Raw genomic sequence first — 26,440 nt, 5'->3', positions numbered from 1 at the left:
TCATCGTCAAGCGGATTCATCATTTAATGAGGTAATCGTTAAGTGGGGCACCACTGTATTAGAAAAGGGAATTAAACTGAAATAAGGGATCACTAATCAGGGTAAAGGCATAACAAGGTGGTTCTTAAGGTAAACTGAAGCTAGATATAAGTACGAGGTAAAACAAATAGTACTTAATGAATATACATTAGATATGATATTGATACAGACATGATAGAAAATGTGGAGATATAAATGGCTAAACAATTATATAAAGAAAATCTGTATAAAATGCTTTAGATCAGGGGTCCCCAACCCCTGGTCCATGGCCTGGTGCCAGTCCGTGGGCTTTGCAGGACTGGGCCGTGGAGACGGATCTCCCACCCCCCAGCACACATGCATGGTGGGTGTGGAATGCTCACGCACATGCAAGGATGAACGGGTGCATTTATTTTAAATATTTTTTTCAAATAAATGTTTCACCCGCGTAGGCGCTCGGGCACTCGGGTGCATGTGTGAAGGGGTGGGGGAGTGCTCACACCCACGTGACATGCACGCACAGCAGCTGTGGGGAGGGGAGTGCATGCTGGGAGGCGGGAGGTCTGTCTTCGCAGCCCGGTTTGGCTCAGATCACAGACCAGGAGTTGACGACCTCCGCCTTAGACCACACTTTTTTAAATTTTTGCTCAGATTTGTTTATTTAAAATATGCATATTACAGTTTTCCAACATGCGTTCAAAGCAGCATACTAACAAGGGCAAGATAATTTCTATTATAAACAATCACAATTTTTAAAAATAGCAATCAGATTATGGGTTGTAGAAACTCCAAAGTTTTGACCAAAAAACAATTCCCTTCTAAAAAGAGCATGTCCTTTCTTTGAGAGTAGAATTTTTTTTTAATTTTTTTTAATTTATCTAAGAATAGAGTAGGGAATACAAAAGGTAAAAGGGAGTGGAAGGAAGAGGAAAGGATTAGGGGGATAGGAGAACACAAAATAACCAATCATCCAATCTAGTCATTACAATAAGAAATCGACTTTCAGCTTTTTTTTAATTTGGTTATCCACTTAGAGCTATCCACTTAAGAGCTTTATTTTAGTTTAAATCTATGTTACTCCAACACTATTTGAGAACCATAGCCATTTGTATAATAAATCCCATTGTTCAATTTCCTTTTGAATTGGACAGCTATTCATCACATCTGAAAAAAATATCCATTTCTGTCTCATCCCATACTTTCTCAATAGGCTCCTCTTGTTTCAGTGACTCTGCTTTCTTCCAATTTTTGAAAGAGGAAAATGAATCCAAAACAACAATCCAATTTTCAGTATCACATTTTCTGACTGTAGTAATTGAATAAATCACTGGATAACTCTTTACCCCATCTATGTTACCTGGTATCTTACTCAATAAGGGCTGTTCTGGAATTAATACAGTTTCACTTAACTGTTGTTTAGAATCTGACGACCTCTCTTTCATCTGATTTTCTATCTGATTAAAACGTTCATTTATTTGCTGAAATCCTGCTGTTATTATCTTCTGCATGTTAATCTGCCATTCCTTGTCTGTTTTTTGTGCCATTATTCCCAAATTTTGAGCCATTTTGATCTTTACAATGAGTAAGGTAAAGGTAAAGGTTCCCCTTGACATTTTTAGTCAGTCGTGTTCGACTCTAGGAGGTGGTGCTCATCCCTGTTTCCAAGCCATGGAGCCAGCGTTTGTCCGAAGACAGTTTCCGTTGTCATGTGGCCAGCGTGACTTAGATTCGGAATGCTGTTTACCTTCCCACCATGGTGGTACCTATTTATCTACTCATATTTGCATGCTTTCGAACTGCTAGGTTGGTGAGGAGCTGGGACAAAGCGACAGGAGCTCACTCCGTCGCGTGGATTCAATCTTACAACTGCTGGTCTTCTGACCTTGCAGTACACAAAGGCTTCTGCGGTTTAGCCCACAGCGTCACCACGTCCCTCTTTCCAATGAGTAGAGTTTATATAAATAATACCATATCCTTCACAAACCAAACCCACAATCATTACCTTCCCCTACATTCTTCCTCACATCCATACACAGATATCATATATAAATCAACTTTTAGCCCAGCAATTTAAAATACAACTGTGGCAAAAATATCCTTTTTTTTCTGCAAAAAGCCAACAAAATTCTATTGTCAGAGTCCCACACAGTCAAGCCAAAAAAGTCCAAACTACACCGCGATCACAAGGTTTCAGTCTCTCCAATAGATCTCCTTATAATCCAACTAATATTCTTTCCATTGGTCCAAAGAATTCATAAAGAAAAACTCCAGTCCTGGTTTTCCTGGCTCCTCAGTTCAGTTGGTCAAGTCTTGATGTTTTGTTTGTTTCTCAGTCTGTTCTCATGCTTCTAAAAAAAGACTCATTCCTTCTTCTCCAAAAACCAGATAAACATCTATTTTCAGAGTCCCACACAGTCTAGGTAGAGAGATCTAAGCTGAACCACATTCACAAAGTTTCAGTCTCATAAATCCTGTCCATTGGTATTTCCCTCTGCAATTTTTTCAGGAACAAAAAGCTTTTCCATCACTGTCTCTCTTTTGGCCTTGAGCCAGCCTGCTGTTTAAGAGTCAGTTTCACTTTTCAAGAAGCAGGCTGGTAAGCAAAAGCTCGCTGTTCCTTTCCTTCTTTCAGTCAAATATTTTCATTCTGCTTTCTTTTTCAGCTTAATGGGGTTGTTCATAAATCAAAAGCTTCAACTTACTTTGTTTCTATATACAGTGGTGCCTCGCATAGCGAGGGTTAATCCGTTCCGGATTAACCTTCGCTATAGCGAAACATCGCTGTGCGGGAATAAAAAAGCCATAGAAACGCATTGAACTTCATTCAATGCGTTCCTATGGCTTGAAAACTCACCGCTGTGTGAGGCTCGTCCATAGCGCTGCCATTTTCGCGCCCTCGGTAAGCGAGGACAGGGCGCGAAAATGCAGCGCGGACCTTCTGGCGGCCATTTTGGAACCGCCGATCAGCTGTTCTCCCCGGCTTCGTTATGCAATATTCGCTAAGCGAATCGCTTAGCGAATATCGCAAAGCGAAAAATCGCCATAGGGGCCATCGCTGAGCGAATGCTCCAGCGATGGCCCAGAGTGCCTCCTTAAGCGATTTCATCGCTCAGCGAGGCGCTCGTTAAGCGAGGCACCACTGTATTTTCCACACTGTAATACTTGTTCTCTGGGGGGGTGTACTCCCAACTCAGTGCTAAGATGGCTTCCACATCCAATCTGTGCTTGAGTGAATTTTACAGATGGAAGAAATACTGGGTTGCTGCCCACTCTCCCCCATCTGTTGCTCACCAAATGCTTCAGAGAAACCTCTCCTGGTCTCTCCTTCGATCCCCTTATTTTTAAGGGGACCCCAAACCGGGCAGTTCCAGCTTTTCCCAGGTGCTTTCCTCCGGAGCTGCTGGCTGCACCGTGACAAGCCCCGCCTCTCAGACCACACATTTTTCATTTTGAAAAAACAGCTTTTACCAGCATTTATTAGGTTGCCTAACAGAAAGTTTCTATATATACCACTGACTCAGCTTGCAAATCTCTCAATAATGAATGGATAAATTTATTATGCTGGCAAACCAAAAAGAGTAACATGATGCAGGTGGAATAAAAAACATACAAAATAGCATTATATTTGCAGAGAAATAAAAATGAATTTCCTCTTTTTATCATCTGCTTCACTTGCATTAAGGAAAAGCAACAACTTTTTCTGTGACACAGAAACAGAATACATAATTAGACAAGAATCACAGAATCATGGAATAATGAAGTTGGAAGGGGCCTATAAGGTCATCAAGTCCAACCCCTGCTTAATGCAAGAATACAAATCAAAGGATATCTGCCAGGTGGTTGTCTAAATTTCTCTTGAATATTTCCAGCGTTGGAGCACTCATCAGTTCTCAAGGTAATTGATTCAACTGCAGTATTCGTTTAAAAGTTAGCAGGTTTTTCCTGATATTCAACTGAAATCTGGTTTTCTGTAACTTAAGCCCATTGCTGCATGTCCTGCACTCTGGGACAATTGAGAAGAGATCCTGTTCCTCCTCTGTATGACAGCCTTTGAAGTATTTGAAAAGTGCTATCATATCACCCGTCAATCTTCTTTTCTCAAGGCTAAACATGCCCAATACTTTCAGTCTTTCCTCATAGGGCTTGGTTCCCAGACTGCTGATCAGCTTTGTTGTCCTCCTCTGAACTTATTCCAATTTCTTAATATCCTTCTTGTAGTGCAGTGTCCAGAACTGGACACAGTACTCAAGATGAGGCCTAATCAGTGCTGAATAGGAGGGAATGAATAGTTCTCAGGATTTCGAGACAAAAATAGCATTTGTCTTTTTTGTAGCCACATCACACTGTTGACTCATATTCAGCTTGTGATCTACAAAAACTCCAAGCTCTTTCTCGCTCATAGTATTGCTGAGCCATGTATCCCCCATCTTGTAACTGTGTGTTTGGTTTCTTTGTCCTAGGTGCACTTTGTCAAAAGTTCTGAAGTCAAGAAATATTACATCTACAGCATTTCCTTTCTCTATCAGGGAGGTGACCTAATCAAAAAATGAGATCAGATTAGTTTGGCAGGATTTGGTCTTGACAAATCTGTGTTGGCTTCTAGACCAAAGGTTTACTCTGGTTTGCCAGCATCCACATGCCTGTTGACCTTTTCAAAGAATTCTAAAAAGTTAGTGAGGCACGACTTACAAGCCATGCTGATTTTCCCTCAGCAAGGCTTTTTCTTCTATGTGTTTTAAGATTTTATCCTGGCTGAGGTTTTCCATCATCTTCTGTGGAACAGACCTAACCGGCCTATATTTCCTGGGTCTCCCCCCACTTTTACCTTTTTAAAGATTAGTGTGATATGTGCTGTCCTCCAGTCTTCTGGCACTGTGGCCAATTTAAGGGACAAGTTGTATGTACTTTAGTTAAGAGATCAGCTCTTCAACGCTATAAAGCCAAATCTCAGTTATTATTGGCATTCCCATATGGACTCCTGTCTGCAACTTTGAACTGCAAATCTAGCTTGCTTGGAAAGATTTTAGATTTACCACCCTATAGTGGGAATGGAGCTTTATATCTGAAAAAAACGTACACAATTATTTGATTGAAACTCGGTAAGCAACCTATAATAGTTTTTCCCCCTTTAAAAAGGTAAATTCATGTCCCAGGAAACATTTACAGTATTTAATACAATATTGTTTTCAAACCTAAAAATTTTCCACCAGAAAATTGGCCTCAAAGTTTGCTTTAAGTTCTCCATCCTGACTTACAGTAAGGACAGTACCTCAGTGATAGAATGTATGTTTTGCCCACAAAACCCCATTTTGCTCATCACGAAACTCACAGTGCAAATACAGTGGTGCCTCACACAACGATTGCTTCATACAACGATGAATTCACACAACGATGGGTTTTTTTGAGGAATTTCCCCCATCGTTTAACAATGTTCTCTATGGGGGAATTTCACTTAACGATGTCCCTTTTTGCTCATTTAAAAGTGTCTTAAAATGTTTGAAACCTGTTTTAAATGCTTGGATTCCACAGTGCACCTTGTGAAACATGTGCAAACTTAATTTGGCTTTGTTCTGAGTCTTCATTAATTTTTGGTGATTTTTTTATTTTCCCCATTTAAATCAATTGAATGGACAGTTCAATGCATTTAAATAGGGAAAACAAAAAATCACCAAAAATTAACGAAGACTCAGAACAACACCAAATTAAGTTTGCATAGGGTTCAGGAGGTGGGCTAATGATTGCAAGCTCATTTTTAAGTGTCTTACAATGTTTGGAACAGGTTTTAAATGCTTGCAATCATTCCATTGGAACGGATTAACCGGTTTTCAATGCATTCCTATGGGAAATGGTGTTTCATAGAACGATGTTTCACACAACGTTGATTTTTTTGGAACCAATTAACATTGTTGTATGAGGCACCACTGTACTTGTGGATGTGAATGAGGGTGAGGCAGAACAGGTGGCACCTGGAAAGCATCGTGCTGCTTTCCAGGCTTGTGCAGACATCAGGCCTGGACGGGAAGCCAGGCAGGCCCACAGTCTCTGTGCAGGCACATGAGCCTCCAGGCCTGTCAGGACAGTGGCAGTGGCAGGAACAGGTGAGGGATGCGGCAGCAGGGAGTGCACAGCAGTCTTCACAGATAGTAAGCCTGGAAGGGAAGCTGGGCAGGCCTGCTATCTCTGTGCAGGTGCATTGGCTTGCTCCGCTTCTCTTCTAGGCCTGGGAAGTCCAAAAGGCAGTGCAACAGCAGCAGCCAAAGGAGCAGGCAGGGGCAGCAGGGGACATCAGCAGAAGGCGCAAGTCTTTGGGTCCCAGTCCAGAGTCCCAAGCCTCAGGGGCAGGACAAGCGACTCGAGGCTCAGACTCAAGCCTTGGGGCTTAGAGCCAAAGACTCAGACTTGGGAACCGAAGGGGAATATTTACCAACATCCCTGTTGGACATTGTTCCTTATCAGCAACAGTAATAGTTAGAAAACTATATCATATTCTGTTGTATGCTACCAAGCCCTAGAATAAGTAGCAGCATTACTTCCATCCTCCGCCCCCACTTTGAAATGTATCTTCAGACCCATTTGTTTTTCTATCCCATGCCATTTAGCTTTTCCAGGGTCATATGGATTTTAGAGTATGTTAGGAGTTGAATTCTAGCACCCTACACCTTTGAAAAAAAAACACACTATTTAAACTATCTCTATCAGACTCAATTCTGCAATAATGATGATTCACTTTCAACTTAATCATCAAAACGATATTAGTTACTTTCTCTTTCCAGGTACACTATGTATAAATCAGTCTTTAGAACACTGCTATCCTTGTCTGCCAATAAACTGAGTGTTTTTGAAAAATACATTTCCTTTCCCAGTCAAGGGTTTTGACGGGTCATTTGTTGGATAAATCACTGGAAAGGTTTTTTTCTATTGACATCTGCAAAATGTTTACTAAAATTTCCGAATGCTACTAAGTATGCTACAACAATGGTTGCTGGAAAGTTCCAGTGTTGTATTTCAGAACAATGAAGAAGAAAGTGGTTGTTTACAGTATTACATGAAAATTAAAGGACAACACTCATAATTATATATATGATATTACACACACTCTTGGGTGCACTTGCTAATACTGTATGGTCATAGGGTCCGAGTGTGTCAGAGAAGCTGAGAGCAATGCAACCAGAAGGTTAGCCACCATTACTAGTCTAGACTCCTAACAGGGTCTCCCAAAGTGGAAAGGTTGAAGATAACAACACTACAAAATACCATATATTTTTTCTGAAGTAGGTATCATTAAAATTGAAGTATTTATTAGTGACTACATGGCATAAAGCTAAATGCAAGGAACCCGCGTCTTTTCCCTTGAGCAGTCAGCAGGTTAATACTACTTTGAGTTGATTCCACCCACACTGCTTTGCTTCAGTTTCTGATGTGTGATCACCTGTTCAGTTCCAAAGGGGCACTGTGGTAAGGAGACCTCGGTGATATTGACAGTGAAGAGATCTCATCTTTCCTCAGAAGTTGTTTTTTCTACTTTTTAAAAAAATGAATCTGTCAAATGTAGTGCTGAATTGCTTCAGACCTTTTAGATCTCCATGGATGATTTACAGGAAGCTAATGCATTAGGTGGATTTGTTTACAAGTTACAACCTGCCTTAGGTCATCCATTAAGTAAGTTAGAAACAGATGGTGCAACTACATTGCAATTTACTCCTCCAATTACCCTGGATTTAGCACGATGCAAATCGCTTCGAAATTTATTGACTGCATGTTACTGTAAGTACGAAGGAAACTGCCAGTTTTAAGAAATTGCTTCTTTTTGAACACCTGTTGAGAGATTGTTTATTTTAAATTGCTCTACCTCACACTGTTTTGCCCCATTTTTTGGTTATGTGAACATCTCTGTCATATTTTGTGTGACATCTTGGTTATTGTTTGAGGTGGTGCAGGATGCTCATCCATCAGTAGTGGAAATCAGTAATTACACCAACTGTCAGAATTGTTTCTCTTTTTAATTTTTTTAAATAAACAGTTCAACAGGTTAGCACTGTATCACATAGGTGCTGGAATCTTACTGGTGTGTTATTGCCATGTGGTCTGCCTTCCATCTGATGACTTCAGTTTCTCTGTACAAACACTATGTCAGCTCTTTTCTTTTCCTTATTTTTTCTTTTCCTTACATCTGCATTATTTTGGGCTCTTTTTTACTGTCTTTATTGCTGTATTTGCAAGCTTTGCCAGTCTATTCTACAAGAAGGACAGGTTACTTACCTGCAAACATAGTTCTTCAAGTGGATTCTCTATGAATCCATACTGATGGGTTAAACAGTGCCTGCGCTGGTCCTCTCGGAATTTTCCAGAGCTATAGGGAAAAAGATATAAAGTTTAGGTTGCCCTATACTGCGCACGCTCCGCCTGTGAAAACCTCAGTTCCATGTGCCCGCACATAGAGAGAGTTGGAACTCTTTCCACAGTGACGGACACGTGGGGAGGTCGGGCGGGTCGTGTGTATTCATAGAGAATCCACTTGAAGAACTATGTTTACAGGTAAGTAACCTGTCCTTCTTCAACGTGGTTCTCTATGAATCCACACTGATGGGTGACTAACAAGCTTACTTACAGGATGGTGGGCGGTCACTGGAGCATCGATGTAAGCACCGCTCTCCCGAACCTGGTCTCATTCTTGGCCCTTAGGTCCAGTCTGTCATGCTTGATGAAGGTAGACACATTGGACCAAGTAGCTGCTCTGCAGATGTCAGGGATGTCAACCCCTCGCAGCAGGGCCGTGGATGTGGCAACAGCTCTGGTGGAATGAGCACGGAGACCTTCAGGGGGCGGCTTGTGCTGCAACTCATAGGCCAGGGAAATGGTGGAAACCAGCCACCTGGAGAGTGTAGATGACGAGGCAGCAGACCCTTTACGTTGACCATAGAAACATAAAAAGAGTCTCTGGACCTTCCTGAAATCCTTGGTCCATGTAATATAAAAAGATAATGCACGTCAAACATCCAAACAGTGGAGCGTGCACTCAATGTCTGAAGAGGGATCAGGAAAAAGTGTTGGTAACAATAACGGTTGATTAACATGAAACTCTGACACAACTTTGGGGAGAAAGGAAACATCCGGATACATGACCACTTTGTCCTTAAAGAATTGAAGGTAAAGGGTATCAGCTCGGAGTGCAGCAAGTTCGCTGGCTCTACGAGCCGAAGTGATAGCAACGAGGAATAAAGTCTTGAGAGACAAAAACTTGAGGTCGCAAGTAGCCATGGGCTCGAAAGGGGGACGAACAAGTGAATGTAGTACAATCTGTAAGGACCATTGAGGTAAAGGTCGTCTCACAGGAGGTCTCATATTGGACAGGCCTTTGAAGAATGCCTTCACAGTCGGATGAGAGAACCATTTAGATGACTGTGATCCTTGTGGTTGAAAGGTTACTATAGCCGATGTATAAACCTTCAGACTTGGTAAGACCTAAGTCAAATAGGTGCTGAAGGTATAACAACAATGTAGAGAGTGAGACTGGAGATGATTGTAGTCCTCGCTCTGTAGCAAACTTCAGGAAGCCTTGCCATTTATGCTGGTAAAGGCGAATAGTCGATGGCTTCCTTGCTTTGCCAAGCACCTCCTTTGATGGGATATCCTCCACGCTGTTAAGTGGAGTGATTCCACATCCGGATGGAAGATCGACCCCGAGTCCTGAGTGATTAGGTGTGGAATGAGGGGATGCTTCAACTTGTCGACAGCTGTTTGTAGAAGCAGAGAGAACCAGGGTTGTCTGGGCCACGCCTAACGACCCCTGGCCTATCCCTGCACGAGATGCATAGTCGTGACACTTCTTGTTGCTCAGAGTGGCAAATATGTCGATGCAAGGTGTCCCCCACCTGTCGCATATTGTTTGGAAGACACTGAAGTCCAGCTCCCATTCATGATTCTGCAAAGAGCGGCGACTCAGCTCGTCCACCATTAGATTGTCTGTGGTGGAAATGTGAGTGGCTACAGGGTAGATGTGCTCCTGGTAGCACCATTCCCAAAGATGTATTGACAGAAGAAGAAGGAACCTCGACTTTGTCCCCCCCCCCCGCTTGTTCACGTAGAACATGGTCATGGTGTTGTCTGTGACAAGCTGAATCACCCTGCCTCGCACAAGGGGAAGGAAAGCCTTGAGCGCCTTTATGACAGCCAAGAGTTCCAGATGGTTTATGTGAAGCTCTTTTTCCTGATGGGACCACAGTGCATGGATCTGATGCCCTTTGCAATGTGCTCCCCATCCAAGAGGACTGGCATCTGTCGTAACCTGTGTTGTTAGCTGAAGAGGACGGAAGGGACGTCCCACCAACAGGTGAGGCAGAAAAGTCCACCATTGTAACTGCTGAGCCAGCTCTGGGGTGACTGTCAGACATTTGTTTTGACTGTTGTGGAGTGGACTGAAAAGTGTCAGCTTCCAGACCTGCAGGGAGCGCATCTTGAGGCAGGCGTGAGACAGAGTGGACGTTGTCGAAGCCACGAGACCTATCAGATGTTGTGCAAGCTTTGCTTTTACTCTTGCGTGGGGCTTGAATTTCTTGATGGCTCCCAGTATTTTTTGAATGCGTTCTGGAGGCATGAACATCTGAGCCCGGATGGAGTCTATCCTTGCTCCGATGTAATCTACAACCCGAGAAGGACGTAGCTTGGACTTCTCGTAGTTTATAGTGAGACCCAAGGACTCCAGTGTTTGGAGGACGTACTGGGTGTCTCTTAGAGCCTGGTGTTTCGATTTGGAGACAATCAACCAGTCGTCTATGTAAGGGTATATTTGGACTCCTTGGAGGCGAAGGTATGCTGCCACAGGCGCCATGCACTTGGTAAAGGTCCTTGGTGCCGTGGAGAGGCCGAATGGTAGTGCCACAAGTTGGTAAACCGTGTTGTTGAAGAGTAGACGCAGGTACTTCCTGTGGCTCCTGTGTGTGGTGATGTGGAAATATGCGTCCTTCAGATCCACCACCACGAACCAGTCCCCTTCCCTCAAGAGATGAATGATGGACTCTAATGTCATCATCCTGAACAGGCGCGCCTTGAGAAACTTGTTGAGATTCCTCAAGTCCAGGATTGGTCTCAGACCGCTGTCTTTCTTGGGTACCAAGAAATACCGGGAGTAAAATCCATTCAGGATGTCCTTGGGTGACACTACTTGGATGGCTTCTTTCTGCAGGAGTGTAAGGATCTCTTCCTCTAGGACAGGGTTGAATGATGTAGGGTTGACCTGTCCTAGAGGAGGCAACTCTATAAACTCCAGGCAGTAGCTGGAGTTTATAATGCTTAGAACCCAGTTGTCTTGAGTTATGAGTGTCCAGTTGTGGAGGTAAGGAGAGAGATGAGTAGTGTGGCAGATACTTGGTGTGGTTGTCAAAAAGTCAAAGGTACTGTTTCTGTTTCTTTCCAGGTGTTTTGTAAGACTGCTTCTTGTGAGGTGGTTGTGGTTTGAAAGCAGCAGAGGAAGAGGAGGCCTGAGAAGGACGATGAGAAGGTTGGCCACTATAAGGATGGTAGGTACTCGTAGATGGTTCTGGTAGGTCTGAGTGGCGTATCTGGAGCGCCACTGAAATTTAGTTGGTTTGGACTGCGGCTGTATAGAATATGACTTAGCCGTTTTCTTACTTTTGTGTAGATTTTCCAGATTCTCATCGGTATTCTGGCTGAAGAGGCCAGAGGCATCAAAAGGTAAGTTCTCTACCCTTGATTTAATGTCTTCAACAATATTAGCAGAGCAGAGCCAAGCATGCCGCCTTAAAGTAATAATGGAGGCGAAGTTTTTAGATGTGGCCTCAGCAACATGTCGAGCAGCAAGACGTTGATATTTGGAGACTGTCAGGGCCTCTGCATGGGTGTTTAAGCAAAGCTGCCTGATGTCTTCCGGGGCTACTTCTAATGCAGGCAAAACTCTGGACCAGAGCTGCTTCTGATAAGCCCCCATAGCCACTAAGTAATTCACTGCACATAGAATAAATGTAGTCATGGAGTACATTCGACGTGCCAATATCTCCAATTTTCTCCCTTCCTTATTGGCTGGTGTAGGGTGGCCCTTAGCTGGAGTCTTGGTGGAGCTGGACTCCACTACCAGGGAGTTAGGTGCTGGGTGCATCACCTGAAAGGTGTCCTAGCCATGGATGCGGTACAAATTTTCAGTCCTTTTGGAGATGGTAGTGGGATTAGCTGGGTGTTTCCAGAATTCCTTTATGAGCTCCAAGAGTTCAGGAATATATGAGAGGCTCACAGGATGAGATCTCTCCGCATTGATATCCCCAAAAATAAGATCCTCTTCTCTTTGGGGGGACTGTTCAACTGCCAACTTGAGGGCTTTGGCCATGCGGGAAATCATCTGAGTATAGGAGGAGAAATCCTCCGTAGGCGAAGAAGGTTTCAAATCCGCAGCCTCTGGCAGAAGTGGTTCCCCAGGTACAGGAGTGTCCAGGGAAACCTCAGAGTCCTCATCCTCATCATGATCAGAAGACCCCTCAAAATGCGGTTGATCTTCCTCAGATTGAGTGAGGAGGATCGGCGCTGAGGAGCTTGAGGCACGGCAACGGTTTGCTTGGGACATGTTGGCGCCGAACCCCCAGCATGAGGTGGCTGTAGAGGGTTTACAGAAGGAGCCGGAGCAAAGTTCGATGCCGAAGTCTTGTTCGGTTCGGTGTCGACAGGTCTCTTCGGTGGGGGACTCCTATGAGAGGATCGAGAACAGGAGGAGGACGAATAGGAATATCGGGATCTCTTTCTCCTATATCTCCTATTCCTCGACGTCGAAGAAGACTCTGTGGAGTAATCCCTACGTCGGTGTTGACAGCGAGCTTTTTTGCGCCCACGCCTGTAGTCAGAGTCGATAAGGGAGGAATCTCTTCAACGCCGATGCCCATGCCTATGCTTGTGACGGTGCCGACGCTTTTTGGCGGGTGGCTCATCGTTGTCACAATCAGACAATGGGCGTCGAGGGGCAGAGTCCTCGACTGGCTTCACAGGTCGGCTTCGAGGGGGGGGAAGAGACCTGGAAGGAAGCGATCCCGACGAGATTGAAGGGGATCGTGTTGCCCGCCCAGTTAGAATTGGGCTTGATGGGGCATTGGCTGAGCCAGCAATGATTTGGCCAAGCTGACTAGCTGTAGGCGACCGTCCCGCATCCACCAGTAGTTCTTGTCGAGGTGGAAGGGCGGCGCCAAGGTCGGAGACCGAGTCTCGGTCCCGAGATGAGTCCTCCAAGAAGGGAGACGGCAACGAAGTAGAGATAGGCGGAACCACAAGGGTGATCTCTTTAGCCTTTGGTTTAGGCTTTTGAGAAGCTGCCTTTTGCTTCGGTCCCGATGTCGAGGGGACTGAGATATCAGACGAAGCCTTCTTCCCGGTGGTTTGCTTCTTTGGCTTGCCTTTGGGCAGTTTTTTGGATGCTTCCTTAGCCGGCTGGGGAGGAGATGAAGACACCACAGTAACCTCAGAACGAACCGTAGAGGTAGACTGGACCGACTCCATGTCCAAAGGCTGGGATGCAGACAGAGTCTGGTTCCAGAGAAAGTATTTCAGATGCTGCTGGCGGGCTTTAAGGGTCGCTTTAGTAAACTCTTTACAGTGTTTACAATTAGTAGAAGAATGCGTTTTCCCTAAACAAAAAAGGCACAACGAATGTCCGTCCTGGAAAGGTAGCTTCCTGGAACAAGAGGAGCAACGGCTGAAGGGTCCCCTTTTAGCTGACATAAGCTAAAAGGCGTGGGAACTAGTCAGGAAGATGTTGATTGAAAGAATCCGTATGGCGCGTGGCGCCTCAGCGGGCGGTAAACAGGCCGCAATTAAGAATAGGAAGGTTAAGTACTTGCTGTAAGCGCCAGAGGCAAGGGAAAGGTCAGACAGTCCGTGGTCAGGGCAACAGAAGATCAGATAGGCGGTAGGAATGAAGCCGAAGTCAAGCAGTAAAGACAGAGCTCTGATCCAAGAGGTGCCAACTCTGCGGGCGGAAAAATGGAACTGAGGTTTTGGCGGGCGGAGCGTGCGCAGTATAGGGCAACCTAAACTTTGTATCTTTTTCCCTATAGCTCTGGAAAATTCCAAGAGGACCAGCGCAGGCGCTGTTTAACCCATCAGTGTGGATTCATAGAGAACCACGTTGAAGAATGTATATATTAAATAGTAGCTTGTCAAATGAAATCAGAGGGAAGTTTCAATTACAGAAAAATATACTATAAGCAACATGGATGCAGCAGTATGCCTCTTAAAATAAAAAAAGAGGGGGGGAATTACAAATTTGAAGAAACAAAAAAAGAAACTCCCATTGCAAATGTTTGGGCAAACAACATAAACTCCAGATAAGGGGTGAGAGATGAAGACAGAATGCAGGTGGACTCAGAACATACCAAGGAACAAAGTAACAACAGAGAGGTTACTTACTTGTAACCATGTTTCTTCGAGTAGTCCTCTGCGAATCCAAACAAATGGATTTAATCTGCAACTGCGCAGGACTCCTCGGAATATTCTAATGCTTAAAAGAAGTGATTAATAGTACGTTGCCCCATATCACACATGATCTGCCCACCCGTTATACCTCAGTTCCAAATGTCCACTGCTGCCAAGCTCTGACTGTTACAAATCTCAAGACAACAAGTGACGGACAGGGGGGAGGCTGGGCGGGATGTGTGGATTCACAGAGGACACTCGAAGAACCTCTCTTTCTTTTTCATGGCCTCTGTGAATCCACACAAATGGGTGACTAGCAAGCTCACTTACCAGAAGGTAGGCCGTCATGCCAACAATGAAGTCAGCACAGCTCTCCTGAAACTCACTTCCTTCTTGGCCCTGAGGTCCAAACAGTAATGTGTCACAAAAGTGGACGGAGTGGATCATGTGCCTGCTCGACAATTGTCTGAAACATCACCACCACGCAACAAGGCAGTTGGAGTCGCCATGGTTCTTGTACAGTGTGCCTTTAAAGTCTCTGGTGAAACTTTGCCAGCCAGTTCATCGGCCAGTGCAACTGCAGACACAATCCAGCTCTAAATCATATGCGAGGAAGTTGGAGAGCCTTTATGTGGGCCGTGGAAGCAAACAAATAACCTGGGTGAAGTGCAAAAGTCTTTCATCCTTGACGTGTAAAACGGCAATGCACGACGAACATCTAATGAATGGAACATGTGCTCAACATCTGAAGAAGCATTAGGGAATAGCGTTGGCAGAATCAAAGGTTGATTAACATGGGAACTTGATACAACTTTGGGAAGAAAGGAAATGTCAGGATACAAGATTATTTTGTCTAGGAAGAACTGTAGGTAAGGAGCATCAGCCTGAAGGGCAGCTAGTTCACTTGCTCTCCTTGCCAAAGTTACTGCCTCTAAAAACAAAGTTTTGAAAGAAAGAAGGCGAAAGTCCGACGAAGCCATTGGCTCAAATGGAGGACGAGTGAGAGCTCGTAAAACAATCTGTAAGGACCACTGTGGTAATGGAGGTCAAGTGGGTGGACGGATGTTGCGTAAGCCTTTTAAAAACAACTTTAGGGTTGGGTGTGAAAATAGGCGCAATGCCTCTAAGCCTAGCGGCTGAAAGGAAACAATAGCCGATATATAAACTTTGATGGTAGAGAAAGTTAAGCCTTGGTCAAATAAGTGTCACAGGAAGATGAGAAGGGTATTCAGGTAAACCAGAACAGGTGATAAGTCCTTAGATGCGGGAAACCTCAGAAAATTATTCAATTTGTAGGAATACAAAAGTTTAGTTGATGGTTTTCTAGCCTTGTGAAAAACCTCTTTTATCTTGGGAGAAACCTCCAAGCCGTGAGGTGTAACGACTCCAGATCTGGATGGCAAATGATGCCCACATCTTGCATGAGCAGATGTGGAAGAGAGGGTAGCCTCAAAAACTTGGTTGCTGTGGTCCGAAGTGTGATAAACCATGGTTGCCGAGGCTACCATGGGACTGCCAGAATGGTGTTGGTTCGTAGCTGGCAAATCTTGACTAATGTTCTCTGGATTAGCAGGATGAGGGGAAACAAGTAGAGAAGACAGGTCTGCCGCATCTGAATCAGGGGTAGGTAGATTGGGTGGGGATTCCTCCTGACAGGTCTCAAATCAACCTTAGGAATTGTTCATTGCAATTCAGTAGATAAGTTATAACAGGATCAGAATTTAGTGAGCAACATGTACCAAAATAATACAGCTGGGTTAATTGAGACAGCTGTGGGACAACCAAGTTGATTGGAGCAACCAAGACTAAAGCTAGCCAAGCTTGCAGACACAAGTTGTTGGGTAGTTGGTGGTTGTGTAGTTGAGAGCTGTATATTTGATTGTGAAAGAAATTTATGCTGCATCACTGGATGAAGACTTGCTACATTGCAAGAGGAAGGTCCTGGAGGAAGACTATCTCCGTGGTGAGAGGAGAAGACTTCGTGGATGCTGGACTATTTATATTGGTAACAATCTTTGGATACTGAACCTGTAATTTACTATTGCAAACTGAAGAACTACTGTGAAAGACCAGGACTGTGTGAAGACCAAGAAAAGTTGTATTTGTACCTGTATATATGAACTTTAATGTAAATAATTCTATCAACACTACAACAGTGTCTGTTTGGTTTCATCTCTGAGCAGTTCATTTCACCATAGCGCCCCCTGGCGTAGTCTGGTAACGCCGCACCTCTGTCACCTCCGAATTCTCTGAAGGTGCATCTTGTTCTGAGACAGAGGACACTGAAGAGCCCCTCTGAAGAGAAGGGGAGAGAGAGGGTGAAAGGTGATGTCTTCTCACTACTTGAGACAGAGCTCAAAGACCATGTACTGAAGCAGGTTCCTTGGATGTATGATGAACCGGTGAAGATGCTACCTGATGATGAGAAGCAGGCAGGGTCACTGTCAAGGAGGTGCAAGGTCTTTTTGAAACATGAGTCACCTGTTTAGGGACTTCCTGACATGGAACGTGACATCTGGCAGGTTTCGGTATGGGAGGCTCTATCTCATAAGCCGCTCAACGTCGACGTCGAGGGGGAGACCATGATGGAGAAGAGGAAGAGGCATAGATATATCTGACTTTTCTGTGTCTTTTGTATCCCTCCACCTCATAATATGGGTTGACATCAAACTCGTCTTCTCAATATCAACGCCGACCACTACTGCGATCGACCTCCATGTATATTGGTTCTTCATGCTCCACTCGAACCCGGCGCCAAGAAGTGTGAGGAAGGACAATCACCTCCCGATGTGAGGGGGGTTGTCAAGCTAGAGAGATGTGACGGTGTTTGGCAACGCGTTTTCTAGGAGGAAGCTGATGCGGAGACTCCTCCGAGTCCGAAAGATATACCACCATCACCCGCCTGATGGGCATAGGGCTCAAATGGGCAGAGGCCTGGTTGGAAAGAATATGAGCCTGAACATGGCCTGGGCTAGGTGATTGGTTCGGCATAGATACTGAACCCTGAACCCGTGTAGGTGGTATAGACCTGGCACCTTCTGAAAGAGAGTCTGGGTCCGGTAGATCCCGAGAGGAATCCTCCAATATTGGCAATGGCAGTGAGGCTGAAAAAGGAGGAATTTCCCAGGTTCGAGCCATTTTAGATGAATGCTTGTCTTTTTGCTTGGTTGAAGCCTACTTTTTCTTTTGTCTTTCTATAGCTGGAGGTTTCGACATCGAGCTCAGGGTTGAAGTCAAAACTCTCTTCAGTGCCGATACCAAAGATTTTTGTTTGGTGGACTTGGAAGATGACCTGGGTGATGGAGTTGCCATTAATGAAGACACCCTGGGCTCAGGGCAAGGTGTAGATGGTGGGGCTGGAGCCACCTCCATAGCTGTTTGTCAAAGGTAAGATCTAAGCCTTTGCAAGTGTAACTTGAGGGCCGGCTTGGTGAGTTTCTTACACTCTTGACAGGAGTGTGTTTGATGTCCCTCCCCTAAACAAAATAAACAGCGGTCATGGCCATCTATGAATAGGATTTTACTAGCACATGAGATACACCGCTTGAAAGGGCCTGAGGAGGCCATAAAACTATTCCACCATGGGAGGAGAGGGAGAAGGGAAAGGGAAACTCACAGAACCAAAAGAATTGTCCAGTGTCCAGGCGAAAATCAGTAGCCGAATAATGACTGAAATCACAAGAAAATCACAAGAGAGTTTGATTGATTAAAGAGAAGGTCGATAACAGTCCATAGTCAAAGCCAAATAAGTCAATCTAGTTCAAAAACAGTGTGTGATCCAAAGGCAGGAATCATTAAACAGTCCGTAATCAAAAAAACAGGAGACAACGTACAAATCGAAATCCAAAAGAGTAACTGGTAGACAATCCAAGGTCAAAAATTTCCAGAAATATATTGTATGATTGGATAAACAGTCTGCAGGCGCAGACTAAACCGATTTGTGTGGATTCACAGAGGCCATGAAGAAGAACCATGTCTATTTAAGGTGATTTCAAAAGTGATGTGCCCCCCTGCACTAAACCAACCTGGTTCAGTTGAGGATGGGAACAGTAACACAAAGAGCACATAACACAATCAATCCATTATTCTGAGCCAATTTTCAGATATTTTAGGGAATGTAATCACACCCTGACATAAGAAATAACTGCCAAGAATACAGTGGTGCCTCGCACAATGGGCGCCTCGTAGTGCGATGAATTCGCTCTACGAGGCCGGTTTTGCGATCGCAAATGCGATTGCAAAACGGTGCCCGCATAGGGCGAAAATCGCAGAGCGAAGGTCGGTAAGCGGTTCGCTTACCGACCTTCGCTTTGCGACCCGCCGATCAGCTGTTCGGTGGCTACAAAATGGCTGCCAGATGCCCTAAAATGGCCGTGCACAGTGTTTTCGCGCCCTCGTAAAGCGAGGGGAGGGCGCGAAAATGGCTGCTGGCCATAGAGAAGCATCATTGAACGGTGAGTATGGGTTTTTACTTTCCGTTCAACGATGTTTCACACAGCGAGGGTTAATCCGGAACAGATTAACCTCGCTATGCGAGGCACCACTGTATATGGCGGAAAGGGGATTATGCCCACATAAACCATCAGCATCTCATTTTTCCAATTCACCAGTCTTTCTCCTAGCACAAAACTGGGGACAATAGATGCAAATAGGAGCTTGGTCTAACTTCTTAGAAAAGTAAGGAGTGGAGGTAGCAGGAAGAGCTTGCACGGCAGGGAAGGGAAGGCAAGAATGGCAAAGGCAGAGCAGGCGAAAGTTGGTTCAAGAATGTGTCAGGGTCTCAAAGGGAGAAAAGGAGCATGTGGAGCTCCTTCTCTGCCTCCCTAGGAGATGTCAAGCAAACCCAGGTCAATGTCAGAAGACACCACCTCCATTGGGCTGTGTGTCCTCCTCCAACACGACACATGTCGCCAGCAGGTGACCTTTGTCTTGCCCTGCACACTAGGTGCCCTGTATGCTATCAATTGTGTGGTCCTTGGAGGAAGGCAAGTGAGACACTGGCAAAACAGAGGCTATGGTACAGAACACTTTCAATCTTTAGATTAGGCATCCTTCACTCTCAAGAGACTATGGTAACGTGCTCTGTATGGAGGACTTGGAACAGCGTCTATTGTGGCTGAGAAGGCCAATTTGAAAGTGACAATCCCTTCCACATTGAAGACAAATACAATCTGTCCCCTGCACAGGTCCCTGATTTTGCTGGCTTCAGGACTGCCTCTTTGCCTCGGCCTGCTGGACAACTGCCTTTTCAAAATGGGGGAGACCATGATGCACCGCCTGCCTCCAGGCTGAACGCTCAGATCTCAACGTTTCCCATCTGCTGAGGTCCATTCCTAAGGCCTTCAGATCCCGCTTGCAGATATCCTTGTATCGCAGCTGTGGTTTCCCTCAGGAGCGATTTCCCTGCACTAATTCTCCATACACGGGATCTTTTGGAATCTGACCATTAGCCATTCTCATGACATACCCAAGCCAACGTAGACGTCACTGTTTCAATAATACAGTGGTGCCCCACTACACACTTACCCCGCATGATGTCAAAATCGCTTAACGATGACATTTTTGCGATCGCAGAACGATGGTTCCTGTGGGCAAAATCTGCATTATGTTGATTAGAAGTCTGCTTCGTGAACCGTTTGTTTGCTATGTGATGATTTTTCCGGTTCCAGAAAAAGGCTTCCCTCTGCAAAATGGCTTCCCTCCCTTCTCAAAATGGCTGCTTTCCGGAGGGAAGCTTTGCATTACAGCGATTTTGAACAGCTGATTGGTGGTTCTCTATGGGCAATCTTCGCTAGACGATGAGGTATTTCCCCCATTGGAACACACTGACTGGTTTCCAGTGCATTCCAATGGTTTTTTCCCCCGCTCGACGACAATATCGCTTAACAGCGGTTTTCCTGGAACGGATTATCGTCGTCAAGCGGGGCACCACTGTATATCCATGCTAAAAAATTCCAGCTCGTTCTAGGACTACTCTATTTGGAACTTTGTCCTGCCAGGTGATGCTAAAAATGCGTTGGAGGCAACACATATGGAACCTGTTCTGCTTCTTCTCCTGCCGTGCACAAAGGGTCCAGGACTCATTGCAATACAGGAGTGTGTTCAGGACACAGGCTCTATAGACCTGAATCTTGGTAAATGCCGTCAGCTTCTTATTAAGCCATACTCTCTTTGTGAGTCTAGAGAACGTGGTAGCTGCTCTGCCAATGCATTTATCCAGCTCAACATCTAGGGAGAGAGTGTCAGAGATTGTTGAGCCAAGGTACACAAAGTCATGAACAACCTCCAATTCTTGTGTGGAGATGATAATAGAGGGAGGTGAGTCCACGCTCTGGCCCATGACTTGTGTTTTCTTCAGGCTGATTGTTAATCCAAAGTCTTGACAGGCCTTGCTAAAGCAATTCATGAGGTGTTGGAAGTCTTCAGCAGAATGGGCAACAACTACCTGAATTATATTAGGATAACCTCCCTATGTAGTAACATCTTAAGATGCATCTACAATCTTCAGGATTAATTGTCACATCAGGAGAAGAAAATAGATAGTTCCAGTGGTGATGGAAGCAGAGAAACCCCTGGAGGTCAGCTACTGGCCAGTAGCAGTAGTGGAAGGTGACACTGGTCAATGATCTTTCAAAGACAATGGCAGTGATAGACATGCCAACTTTTGTGAGTACTGCCCAGAAAACTAAAATTCTGTTTTAACGGAACTGATAATTTTACTGTCTGTAAAGATCTAGTTTTAAACTGTTGGAAGGGAGAACTGTTGGCAGTTTAGAAGTGGTGTCAATGGTTTTAAACTTCCAGCACTTTTTTTATTGTGCCCAGACACACAGCCATCAGAAGAAGTGTGCTTAAACACTTGAAAGGTTATGAAAAATAAAAACCAATTAGTCTTATAAGTGCAACATGATTTCTATTTTGTCTTTTGTTCCACAAAAGTGTATGTTAAATAAAACTTGTTAAGCTTTAAAGCTACTCTTAGGGGACTGATCTCTAGAATGATTTGGACGAGTAGCACAACCATGAATTTCAAATATGCCAAGTAATGTGGAGAGATTAATTAACTCAAACTCCAGAAAAACCAGTGGCTCTGGATGGAGCAACTTGACCAGGAAGCCTATGGAGGCCTGAGAAATTAATGTGCCTTTAAACCCTGATTGATCTTGGGCAGCAGAAATACCAATATCAACCAGAGGCCAAAGACAACAAACATCAGCTGGGCTCTGGTGTGGAAAATTGCGGCTGTGATGGTCACTGGAGCAATCCATAGCACTGAGATGTGGAAGGTAATGGAAAACCACCACTTTATAACTTTCAAGTATAGCTTGACAGAAAAATAAAAGGCCCTCAGTCTCTAGCAGACTTTAGATGATTAGAAGCTGCTACAAATATTCAGGCCAAAATTAGATTAGGAACTTTGAATATGAAATATGTACATAGTAGGAAAAACCCACCGTTCTATAAAAAAGTGGAAAGACTGATGTTCAGATCCTTCAAATAGGTGAAATTCATTGGCTAGAACCTGGCTAAGTATGGATAAATACTGGGTATAGTACAATTTTTTATTTGAGCAATAAGCATGATCAGTGACATCATAGCCACACAATAAATGTCAGAATAGAGATGATTCCAGGGTTACTTCCTTAGGGTGGAGAATGTAATATCTTTTGTAATATCTGAGAATGTAATTGGTGCTACTGTGTGACATCAAAACGTGGAATTCTGCAATTACAAGCTACTATAAACAAAGTAGAAACATCTGAAATGGAGGTTTACTGCAGGATGCTAAGAATTTAATGAATCAAGTGGATAACCAATAAAAAAGTACTAAAATGAACAAAGGCAAGGGTCAGTATCCAGTTGAAATTCTGCTGAGTCAAAAGTCTTGCTATCATATCATGGTGCTTATGTAACCAGGATATAGCCCAACCAGTAATTTCCATGAAAATAACTGGTCCTCCACTTGCCATGAAGAGAACTTGTCCTTAGTGTAGTGAGACGGCACAATCCTGTCTCACTAAACTGATGGGGCATTTGTTCAGCATATTTTCAGTAACATATTGGCCTAGTAAATAATAAAATACACAAAACAGAGAAAGCTATAAGTGCACGAAGGAGAAGAACCTGTTGGCAGGAGGACTGTAAGATACTGATTTGTATTCAACAGAACATTATTGTTTGGAGCTACTGCATCCAAAGTCAAAGTAGAATTTCCAATGGAAGAGAAATTTTTTAAAGATAACATGTTTAAGGTGCCACGAGACTCTTTGTTGGTTTTGCTGCAAGAGAATAAAGACTAGGAAAGCTGGCCATCTGGAAATGTGTGAAACCTATACAGTATGTTACTTATCCAGAACCAACATCCTGATCAATCTGATCCAGTGAGAGCCACTTTGAAAAGAGAAGAATAATATATTTTCCAACTAATATACAGAATATACTAGTATGCTAGTACAAATAAGAGTTTTAACTTATCCACAGCTCATGGAATAGACATTACTAAGAAATACATATCCAAGAGATACATACATGAAGCAAACTAGAGTATAAAAAGGCTTTAAGTAAAATATACATGCCAGTACCTTTAAGAAGGGGTTTGTGTTATCCACTTAATCTTTTCAAGCACAGTTCTTAAAAGATGGAAAAGCCAACACTAAACTCTTCAAATAAAATTTTGCTCATGAGCTGCAATACCAGTTACTTTACTAGTAACTAATATTCCTCATTGCCCATCCACTGATCAATCAATTGATCTCCAAGGCCTTCCCCCTCTTTCGCTTGCCAGCAGCAAAGATAGAGGGTGAAAGGAGTCAAAGCAGCCCCCCTGGCTCCTGATCATGGTGACGCCTTTTGCCTTGATCCTTTGCCACTGGGGAGAAAAAGAGGGAGAATGCAATAAAAGACATCACCAGGACTTGCTGCCTTTGCAATAGGTCCTGATGAGGTAAAAAGAGATGAAAAGGATTCTAGAAAGACCAGAGAAAGCACAAATGCAATTCTCCATCACCACACGTTATGCAGTTGAGTTCCCCACATTTGGGGAAATCACAGGGATCAGCACACCTGAAGTGCAATGGATGAGCCTCACCCTAGGAAAACCACTTCCATGACCATGGGGGGGGGCAGGGGGCAGGAGGTGCAAGGGCCACTCCAACTCATACCTTGCTGGGAAAATACCATAGTCATGAAAGTGGTTTTCCCAGGGTGAGGCTCATCCATTGCACTTCAGGTGTGCTGATTCCTGTGATTTCCCCAAATGTGGGGAACTCAACTGCATAATTTGTGGTAATGGGGGATTGCATTTGTGCTTTCCCTGGTGTTTTTAGAATCTCTTTACCCTTTGGACCTTGGCTGTTTTCACCATCCTGTACCATTTAAATTTGCTGCCATAATGCCATTGCCCCTGCTGGCTTTCCAGGAGGCAGATCCTAGAAAGCCAGCAGCATACACTTTATCCCCCACTTTTTTAAGATAAAAAGTGGGTCTTATGTAATTAATGTACTCCAATGGGGGGGAAAACAGTCTTGCGAAGCATCAGTCTTAAAAAAAAATCTTGTGAAGCATAGACCAAAACATTGTCTTGTGAAAATCGTCCATAGAAAACATCGTCTTGCGAAGTGCCACGACGATCGCAAAAACCCATCATCTTGTGGATTAATTGTCCCGCGAGGCAATCGTCTTACAAGGCATCACTGTACTGTATATCGCCAGACTGATGAAAGACATGGCTGCTACAAACAGCATCCACAGTTATTGGTCCTTATTTTTAGCAACTATTGCCAATTTTTTTGCTGGTATTGGCAGTTCCCTCTTGAAACAATGCAACAAGGATAAGGAGGATGCACATTATCTGAATCCATTTTCACCTCTATCTGCTATTCAGAATAGTTTCCAGAATTTGGAGCACTCTCAATGGTATCATTTAAAAATTTACTGAACACTAGCAAGGAAATAAAAATACTTATAGCTACAATCAAAGTTGTTGTTGCACTCACCAGTAACAGACAAGCACTTGTTCACATTTTGTTCCCATCTTTGTTAATTGGTGCAAAATAATAAGTTGCCTTGTTAGGCAGGAGCCTGATCTTAATGGCATAAAATGAATGAGGCTCATTTTGCTGCCTCAGGTTTCAGAATCACAGCCTTTGATTAAGGCAAGTACTCTGAACTCATGACAAATAAGCTTTAGAGTTCAAACAGAACTGAAAGGGTGGCAAAAGAAAAGAAAACGAGTGCTAATTCTAACCAGCACCTTTGAATTTAGAGATGTAAACTCAAAACATCCACACACCTGCGTTCATATTCAATACATCAACTGAGTCAAAACTTCTCAAAGCAATAAATACACTGGCTGTTGCAATCCACCTACAAGAACTTCCTACTCCAGCACAGAACGTGACATTTTTGAAGTTTCAATCAAGATTCTGCATTTATGAAAGAAATCTATTAAATAAGCCAAAGACATCAAGGCTTTCATGAAAACTAATCTTCAACATGAGGAATAGGTTACTAAATGGAACAATAGTGAAATATATTTTTCGAGATTAAATAGTACTAAATAAAACACACATTTTTACCAGCCTGCCACCCTCATTCCCTCTTCCCCCACTATTCAGGTTGGGACTTTAAACCCGCAACAATTTCAAATGTGACAAAAGGCTTATCTGCATTCAAAGGAGGGGCTTCTTTGGCATCCAAATCCCTACCTATCCAGTCTTTTGAGTTCTGAAGAGGCAGTCACCTTCAGGTCCAAGAGATTGGTTGAAGGGCACCCCCTGAAGGCCACATCCTCTGAGGTCAATATCTTCTATTTGCAATTCTTTAAAGCAGGGGTGTCCAACCTTTCACCTTCCCTGGGCCACATTAGAAGATGAAAATTTGGTTTGGGCCGCATGGGGGGGCAGCCCTAGCCATCCTCCGCAGCCCCGCTCCAAGCGCGCTTACCGGCAGCTGCGATCTCAGACAGCAGAGGCTGCCAGCTTCGACTCTGGTGGCTTTATGGGGCCGGGAGGGGGTCCACCTATTGACGGGGACAGCACAATGCAGTCATGCAGCCCCCCTCCCCTCCCCTCCCGCTCCTTCCTTCCCTCCCTCTCTCCCCCCTACCATTGTGACGTGCCCCAGCCGCATTCCAGCCGCAAGTGCCAGCAGTGTAACTTGAAACTTTGGAATTTCTTTAAAAATAAAAAATTGCACTGGGCCGCATTATGAGCCAACCTGGGCCGCATGTGGCCCTCGGGCCGCAGGTTGGACAAGCCTGCTTTAAAGTGAGGTAGGGCAGTAGTTTTTGACAGCTGAAAAGAGCTTTAAAGTGGAACATTGTGGCTGGGAGATACACAACACCTGGCTGCAGTTGAAGACAACAAAAATACATGAACCTATCCTCAACTAAGCATCAGCTTTACTGGAGCTGACTATGGACACCCACAGGAATTTTTCATGAATTGGGGAGCAAAGCTGCCTAGTTGTCTCTCCAGCACAAATTTGGAATTTCAGGGGGGCAGGGAGGTCAAATCCATTCTACTGGTGAAGTAACACTTATGGTTATAAACACATGACAGAAGCTTACACAAAGTAACAGAACACCCAGCACTAACAGACACAAGTAGTCATAAAACGTCATGATAAAACTTCAACAAAACTTTAACTGGAGGACAGGATATAAACAAATAAGACCAGACACACAAACTCAGTATGGAAACCTTTAGGAAGTCATAAGTATTTTTTTGGCTTCATCCATCTTATCTAATGTTGACATCTTTACTAAGAAAGGGGTTTCCATGTTCTAGAATTTCCTCCACACGATGCAGACACTGAGGAACACTCTATGAACAGTACTAATGTTTTCTCTAAGAAATGTCTTTAATAGGAGATAGAGAAATTAATACGTATAATTAAGACCTAGAATTCTACAGATGCCTGGACAATTTACTTTAATTTTTGAATTCTTATCAGCTATCTTTAAAATCAAATACAGTGGTGCCTCGCTTAGAGATTGCTCTGTTTAACGACGAAA

The 26,440-nt window shown here is 44.0% G+C and overlaps 2 protein-coding genes, 1 long non-coding RNA gene, 1 other non-coding gene and 1 pseudogene across 32 annotated transcripts in view; 1 reads left to right on the top strand and 4 right to left on the bottom strand.

The window, feature by feature from the left end:
- ERC2 (ELKS/RAB6-interacting/CAST family member 2) overlaps positions 1 to 26,440 on the bottom strand; it is an 817,272-nt gene that overhangs the window by 636,482 nt on the left and 154,350 nt on the right. The window lies entirely within an intron of this gene.
- The window catches only part of LOC144586700 (uncharacterized), a 42,368-nt gene that overhangs the window by 6,071 nt on the left and 9,857 nt on the right, over positions 1 to 26,440 (bottom strand). The window lies entirely within an intron of this gene.
- Positions 8,634 to 14,538, bottom strand: LOC144586699 (uncharacterized). The gene has a single exon (XM_078385332.1). It carries the CDS (start codon positions 12,128 to 12,130, stop codon positions 9,410 to 9,412), a length of 2,721 nt encoding a protein of 906 aa, XP_078241458.1. The 5' UTR covers positions 12,131 to 14,538; the 3' UTR covers positions 8,634 to 9,409.
- On the bottom strand, positions 23,400 to 23,538 carry LOC140705224 (U1 spliceosomal RNA; annotated as a pseudogene).
- Positions 23,578 to 23,741, top strand: LOC140705036 (U1 spliceosomal RNA). Its single transcript, XR_012084606.1, has one exon. It is a non-coding gene; the product is annotated as a U1 spliceosomal RNA (small nuclear RNA).

The sequence above is a fragment of the Pogona vitticeps genome, chromosome 2 (assembly GCF_051106095.1).
Source record: "Pogona vitticeps strain Pit_001003342236 chromosome 2, PviZW2.1, whole genome shotgun sequence".
Taxonomy (NCBI): domain Eukaryota; kingdom Metazoa; phylum Chordata; class Lepidosauria; order Squamata; family Agamidae; genus Pogona; species Pogona vitticeps.
The sequence above is the reverse complement of the archived record's forward strand: the minus strand, read 5'-3'. Positions and strand labels throughout refer to the sequence as shown.